The following is an 8,149-nucleotide window of genomic DNA, read 5'->3' as shown; positions in this document are numbered from 1 at the left end:
TGGACCCGATAGGTCCGATCCACGGGGAGTTGCTCAAACAGAGATTTTAAGATTTGCGAAGAAAATATATTTGTTTACATACGGTTGCTATTGGTCATAGGAGAAATATAAATATATTTAGTAGAAATGGTTTTTTTTTTTTTGTTTACTGGTTGCCCGCAATGGTTCGTCGGGCAGGTCAGGTATAAGCATGCATAAAATTGAATTCTCGCACATTGCCTACCAAGGTGGCCAAGTTGCACTCATAGTCGCTCATCGGCGTGTCCGCAATCAAAACAAATATAAAACATATTATTTCAATAATAGACAGCAGGTAAGCATATTATTATTAATATACTGCTCTCATTATCACCATCGAGTCTCATATAGAGTTGGCATTTTTAACGGGCAAAAAAGTGCACGGGATCAGCCGGTAAACTATAAAAATAATACTGTTTATAATAATTTATTATCAAAGTAACAATACATTTAACGAGATTCTTAATGTACAGTAGACACATATTCAAATGATAATGTATATTATAGGTCACGGCGGAACAACTGCAGGTCTTTAATACGAAATAGTCACCTTAAAAAAAAAATTATTCACAATTTGTGAGTTCAATATAAATCGATATCTAAAATAATTTTTTTTATGTCTATACTTCGTACAGAAGATATGATGGTAACGAACCCAAAGCCGTTTTGGACATTTTAAAATATAATGTGCCTAGTATATTGATTACAGGCGCGTACACATAAAAAACGTCATTATTAAAATAATTTAAATTATTTTTAAAAACATTTATTTTTATAATATAAAATCTAATTGTAGAGGTAGTATTTCAAACATCTAAAGACTTCGTCAATATCAATGTAATGTATCAATTGACGATTGTAGATACTGATCGAGCACTAAACGAGAATGTAATTCATATTACGATGGAAATGCTAGAAATTTAATCAAACCAAACTAAAAAATAATAACATTTATTTCTTGAAATTTCGGGGGGAGGGGTTGAACCCCAAGAACCCCCCCTAACCTGACTGATTAAAGCTCAGTATTTCTATGTAGTATTGGACTGACATGTATAAAAGGTCACTGTTAAATTATAATAATTTTATTGTTAATACTATCAATCATTTGATGGATATAGTATGAAGAACATAATATTTACTGACAAAAAATAAATGAAAAATAAAAAAAAGATTTTTAAGAAAAAATCGTAACATTAAATAATGTATTTGATATTAAAAAAAAACCTTATTGGTGAACCAAAAAATTATTATCATTAATCATTGCACAATGTTTTTTATTGCACAGAATTACTCGCAGTGGTAGCAGTTGTAACGGAAGTCTGGTAAACGCCAACCGGATATCGTAAGTACATCTATGGCATTTTTATTGTTTGATCATTCACCTGTAAATACAATTGCATAAAATTAATATTTAAACATCGAAAATTAAGATTTCTAATTTGAGTATACATCACAATTTCATTAAAATCACAAAAATTCTCATGATAAATCTTTGTTAATGGCCTAATAAAGCTAATAATTGTATAATATACATTATTATTTATCATTATCAAAACAAATTAGAAAATTCGATCTGCTGTACACTACATTTGATGAATAGTAATTAAATTTTATTAAGTCATTATCAGTATTCAGTGGTTTAATATTATTTTGTTAACATTTCTTAACCCCCTAATAATATAATAATTGTTTTGAAATAATTAAAAATTTGAAAAAGATTAGTCCGTCTTTACATTGAATATTTATTTAATTTTTTTTCTTTTAAAATTTAGATTATGAGCGGAGCGATTTATATAATTAATAATGATATATTGATTTTACAACAATGTATTTTTCTATTCGTTTTTTTTTTATAAAAATACTTCAATTTCAGCTATGAGTGAGTTTTTGGAAGAAAACAATTATTATTAGGTGAAACAGTTATCTACAAAATAGATTTGATTTAAGAGACTAAAGTTTAAAGTAGGTTTAATATTTTTAGTTTAACACATCTATTAAAGTAATTATAGATATGTTAAAATTGTATAATAATAAATTAATAACAAGAACCGTATGAGGAGGATAAATCGTTCTTCCACGAATGAATAATAATTGATGTCATCAAAATTTTTAAACTTTCGTCTTATAAACCAACATTTTTTTTGTAGATAACTGTTGGATGATTGTTTTTCCAAATTATTTTAAAAAGTAAATGTGATTTTTTATTTTTGACTCTCTCTTCTCACCAAAATACTAATTGGATCAAATTATGTTTCTGAAACCCACTCATACGTCTTGAAGATTGAAGTTTTTTATACCAAAAAAAAAAACAAATAAAAAAATACATCGTTGTAAAATCAATACTATATTATTAAATATTATGTAAACCGCTTAGAATCTGAATTTTAAAATAAAAATAAAATAAATATAAATATTTTGTTTAAAGAATGACATCTACAATTTTTTTAATATTTCAAAACAAATATTATATTACCTATTGGTTAGTTAAGACATGTTAACAAAATAATATTGAATTACCTGTACGTATATTGAAGTTAGAAAATTGTATAGGTTGTAATAGCCAATAGGGTATACCTACCTCATTTGGTTTATATTTTCAGATATCAGGATTTCTTCCTGTCATGTATAAATATAATGATCCATCGAGCCAAGTCCTTTGGCCCTCGGAGACGTATGGAAGTTCATATTCTCCCAACAGATTGGCGAGTCCTTCGCATTGGTTTACATGTAATTCTTTTTTTCTTCCCTTCGAGATTGCTATACGTATTATTCGTACTTTCTCTTCCTCGTTGTCCTGCACATCGTACATCTGTGGGCAGAACGAAAAACTCAGATGTAGGGAAAGAGAATTAATCAACAGTATCTTATTATAATTTATTATGCATAATCTCTATCTGAATAACTCGGATTCACCAATGTGTAGTTTTTTCTGTTTCAACTTTTTTATTAGTTTTTCTATTATTTGTATGGAGAGATTGCCTTTAGATCATTACCATTATTAATATTATAACTTGTAATCATTATTATTTATTAGATCATCTGTTATAAGGGGACGCCATAAGGGTATTTAATTTGTGTCCGTCTTAACGTAAAAAATATCAAATTTTAAGCATACAATAATATATTTTTCTCTGTAATTTCTAATATTAGAGCGAATTTACCACTTAGGTAATGTACCGTGTAAAAGCAATAATATTATCTAGAGCATCTCGGAGGATTTTATTGATGTTATTATTTTTAAGTAAGTTATGACCATTTTTAAACTGTAGATTGTTTACACATTTTACAATAATATTGATTAGTGTATTTAGAAGTTTTAAATATAAAATTTATAATGAGTTTTCGTTCAATTTTTTTTTTCAGCAAGAATAGATAGTTGTTGATTGGTGTTAATTGACGATTGGACGTTATGTATAACATAGTACCAATATCAAATATAATTGTTATACAAATATAATAGGTAGGTATATTATATGTGATTCCCCAAACCGTTAAATGGTGTATGGTTAATTCATTTCACTATGCAAAATTATAAGTCAAGTTATATTGACTAGATGAGTTGGGGGGGGGGGGGAGCGCATATTTATCGTTTGCTAGTAGTACTATTTCCACTTAACACCTATTCGTTTTTAATTATGATTTAAAATAAGATTAACATAGAATACTCACGGCACATCTGTAGAATGATTTTTTATTTTGGGATTTTTCATTAACTACATGTTCAAGTAATGACATAAACTTAAAGCCTAGGTCGGCTAATATCCTGTTGTTCGGATTTTCCTTTGACAAACACTCAAATTGTCTGTGTACCATATCTGATAAAGCATAACAACAGAATAAATACATACATAATATGATTAATTTCTTTTGCTTAGGATTAATTGTTGCTGACATAAGTAATGGTGGTAACACATTTTCGTTTGAGTACTTACATCATGTACCTATTATATTAGGTATCTACTCAGTACATATTGGCTATTATTACCACCGTAGTTTTATATTGTGGGAGGATCATCGAGTATCATACTATAAGGTAATAATAGGAAAGATTATAAACTATAAGGAAGGAAGCAACAATACATTGTAATATCGTTCAACATTTAATAGGATTATTTTGATATTGTGGAAATGATATCCTACAAAAACTCAAAATCGACATAGACGTTCGCTCGGGAGTGATAAGATCGGTGGATACCTACCCTGCTGGCTAATTATTTTTCTCCAAATTAAGTAGGTGTTGAGTACCTATATAAATTGCTGCAAATTTTCGGTTATCTTATGTTTGAATTATGATTGTTATAATTAAATAATCTTTAATGCTATAAATGCGATACTTGTTTAATAATTGACATAGGCTGTGTGAAGGCTCCCGGTATCAATCCCGGGTCAATGTCATTTTGTCCACAAAAATAGACTATATGGAAATAATGATCCTGTCTAAGCAGAACCAACAAAATTTCATCGGTTTTTTTTTTTTAAAAGTAATTGAAGGTATTATTCTACAGACCGCACTGACCTCGGTCTTAATCTTTTTAATACATATCAATTTTTTTAATTAGTTGATATAAGATACAAATCTGAGTTTAATGCTGCCTGTAATAAGTCTAAATTAGACAATTCTACGAGGAATGAGACACTACTTTGTGAAGTCATTTTTGTTGATAAAATCAGAGTACCTATAGACAGCCACCCCCTCCCAACGAAAATTATTATAATTAAAGTGATAACGATAATACAAAAGAAGATTTTCAAATTGTATAGAATTTGAAAATTCTGAAAAAATCGCCACCAGATTTTTACAATTTTACTATAGAAATAAAAAGAGATGTTATATTAAGGCCGATGACAGATGTGTACCTAAAGCCCACACACTTCAATTTATATACATAAATTATAAATATACAAAATAAAAATGTGAAATATATATATTGCTTTCTGTGTAAACTTTCTAAGACTGTCACAGTAGAATCATCTATTCAACTTGTAGCGACATTAATAGGCAATTGTACGTTTATAGTGTACCTATATTTTATTTTAAACTTTTTAGTTACGAGTAATACATAATTCATAAGCTATAGTAAAAATAATATGCTCATAAATTTAGGCGGGGATAGTTTTACTCTAGCTTCTAGCTCAGCCCTTCCTTTCCCATTGTGCGGTAATATTAATGATTCGTTGTACATACTCTGAATGTCAATACAATGTCCCTTGGTTAGCATTGAACGTTCTAGCCACAAATGAAATAATGGAGATGCACTTAGTAGGTTGTCTCTTTCCATATAAGCGAATCCGTACACTGGAGTCGCTGTTTGTGTTGTAGACACCTCAAATGTATCCCTAAGTCCGATTGGAGGGCATAATAGTCCATTTAGACTATCTTGAGCTGAAATACACAAGAAAAAAATACTGCATTACATTATAAATGTATTTTATTATATTTGTTATTTAGTCGAGCTTATATACATCCTAGTCATTAGCCTGGGTTATTAGTAGGTGTATTTTACTATGTGGAGGGAACGGTTTGGTTCACGGTTGGAACGAGTCCATGTGAAAATCGCGAAAAACAAACAGCGAAAATGAATATCGCCTAAGGTTTTAACAGCGAAAACAATAATAGCGACAAGCGACAAGTAAGAAATTATTTTCGTTAGTGTGCATACCTTTATAATATAATAATTAATAAGTAATAAAGATAATCAATAGTATAATTTTGTAATCTTGTGTCTTGGATCACGTAATAAAGATAAGCCGAAGTTGAACCTAACAACTGTCAAGCTTTGTCATAGTAAATAATAATGATACCTAGATAATCAATGTCATTTTGTACTTAGGTACAAATCACCAGTCACACCAGTCCGCATTCCGTCCGTTCACCGTTGCCATATTCGTACAGTTATTCACTCGTAACATTTTCGCAATGGAATTTATATACTTATATATATTATAATTTTAGAAAAAATATCAAAGTTAAATTGTATTTTTTATAGTATTTTGATGTATTTTAAGGTTTTTAGGTAAAATGTATATAAAAGAATATTTTAATTTTCGCTATTATTGTTTTCGCTGTTAAAACCTTTGGCGATTTTCATTTTCGCTGTTTGTTTTTTGCGATTTTTTGTTCGCGATTTTAACTGGCACCCGGTTGGAACACGTATATATGTGGCGAGGATTTGTCACTAAAAACCCGGTGGTCACCCATCCAGCCATCCGAAAACTAGTGATAATGGCTGATGCTTGACCTCAGAACACCAAGCTACTATAAGTGTATAATATTGTTTGTACTAATACTATTGTTACTGTTTATTTCACGAGAGTTCAAAAGTTCACGTTCATTATCCCATAAAATGAACTCGTTTATTAGAAGAAAGTAGAAATCGTTCTTTGAAAAAAGAACGCGTTCATTACACGTTCAGTGTTGTTAGAAAATCCCTAGATATCAAATATTATTATTATCGACATTAACTACGACATTTGAATCGAATGGACATTATATGAACGAAAAAAAGTCATTTGCGTTCAAGGAACGATTGAACGCGTTCTTTTCAAACATTGACATAATATACAATATGCATAGCTATTCTGTAGCCGTGCCACGAGATAGATTTTAATCCAATATCGATTGGCATTGATAATTAAATATTACTATGGTGAGCCTCCATCACATGATTTCCCCCCGGAATTGGTAACATTGTTGGGCTGTTGGTCATCATAGTTTTCATCTCGCTCAACGGTACGCACCCACTGCTTTATAACCAATAGCGTCTCTCTCGACCCTCGTCTCCGGTTATCACGACCTCAACGCTCGAAAACCTCGTGACTACCGACGACGCCCGTATCCGTAGCTTTTTGTACATTACATCATTCTCCATCATCCTTAGTCATCGTTCAATTAAAACTATATTCAAAGGCATTGGTTGTTATTTATACGCTTTATATATCCGTCCGCCTAGATAAAAGCTGTCGGGGTTAGTCGCTACTAACCATAAACGTGAGACCTCCACTTTACTCTGACATTTAAAAGACAAAAAATTTAATTTACGAAAAGAGTTTAGGAAAAATTTTAGTAAAATCGAACGCTTTCTTTTTAAACACTGACATATAGGTTATAGGTACAATTTTCACATAATATATTTTTCTCGGTTCAACAAGAGAACTCTCAAACTCTGCGCATCTCCACGCAACAACATGACATCGAAACCGGTGTTTTCTAATATCCTCGAATGTTTTTACTCTCTGGGGTAAAACTATCCTAGTATGTTTTTACCAGGTCGGAGAGGGGTAAAATACGTCCGGATTATTTTTATACCTATGGTAAAAAGGTTCCAGAGGAGATAAAATCAATCTATTTTTACTGGTGGTAAACATATGCTATTTTGCTCATTTATAAATTAAATACAACACACGGTAATCTTTTAAATACATAAAACAATATGTGATCATTTTAAATGTAAAATATAAAAGCTTAAAAAAATAAAAATCACCAAGTTCGATTAATATACCTACAATATATTATATTATTATAAAATCTTTATCAATACTATTGTTATTGTTATATGGTAGGGGAGTACGATTATGAAGTAAAGCAAATAAATAAAATACATGTAAATTAAAATAAAATAACTGTCTTAAAAATTTAAATTATAACTTATAAAATGTATAAAATAATAAATAATGCTCATTACTCACTATGATTACGGATGATTACATCATTCTCGGTGCTAATCTGTGATGTCACATTTAAATATTGCGGGGCTGCCAGCACAGAGTAGGTGATGGCCAGCAAGAGTAATATATTTTGTTCGATGTACTTCATCATATTGTGAGTTAATTGAGAATTCAATATGAACAGTAAATAAAAAAAAACCGGACGGAATAAAGTCAATAAAAACGTGTCCAGGTCTACTGCTAACGAGAAAAATGTTGCAGTTAATGGCAATGCACTGTTACCACAAGAATGACCATAGTACGGCCAGCGAAACTGGTCGGGTGATTTTAGCGCCCCCAGTGGCGTTTTTCTAGTAGGGCAATCTACACTATTATTGCCCTACCGAAAAAAAGCCACCGGGGCGTTAAAATCACCCGCCTAGTTTCGCTGGCCTTACTATAGCAGTGCGCCCTGTGTGTCGTTTTA

At 30.5% G+C, this 8,149-nt stretch overlaps 1 protein-coding gene across 1 annotated transcript; it reads right to left on the bottom strand.

Annotated features, from left to right (window-relative positions):
- Positions 1-2,614: 2,614 nt before the first annotated feature.
- On the bottom strand, positions 2,615-7,922 carry LOC111038307. Its single transcript, XM_022321350.1, has 4 exons — positions 7,705-7,922; positions 5,204-5,401; positions 3,688-3,833; positions 2,615-2,827 (listed from the first exon to the last, which is right to left on the bottom strand). Exons 1-4 carry the CDS (start codon positions 7,832-7,834, stop codon positions 2,615-2,617), a joined length of 687 nt encoding a protein of 228 aa, XP_022177042.1. The 5' UTR covers positions 7,835-7,922.
- Between the last annotated feature and the right edge of the window lie 227 nt (positions 7,923-8,149).

Source organism: Myzus persicae, unplaced genomic scaffold (assembly GCF_001856785.1).
Source record: "Myzus persicae strain clone G006 unplaced genomic scaffold, MPER_G0061.0, whole genome shotgun sequence".
In the NCBI taxonomy this organism is placed as follows: Eukaryota; Metazoa; Arthropoda; class Insecta; order Hemiptera; family Aphididae; genus Myzus; species Myzus persicae.
This window is presented reverse-complemented; position numbering and strand designations above follow the sequence as displayed.

Coding starts and splice junctions, on each gene's coding strand:
- LOC111038307 (XM_022321350.1), bottom strand. CDS start 7,834: ATGATGAAGTACATCGAACAAAATATATTACTCTTGCTGGCCATCACC. Junction 5,402..7,704: donor TGTAATCATCCGTAATCATA/GTGAGTAATGAG, acceptor TGTGTATTTCAG/CTCAAGATAGTCTAAATGGA. Junction 2,828..3,687: donor AATCATTCTACAGATGTGCC/GTGAGTATTCTA, acceptor TTCTGCCCACAG/ATGTACGATGTGCAGGACAA.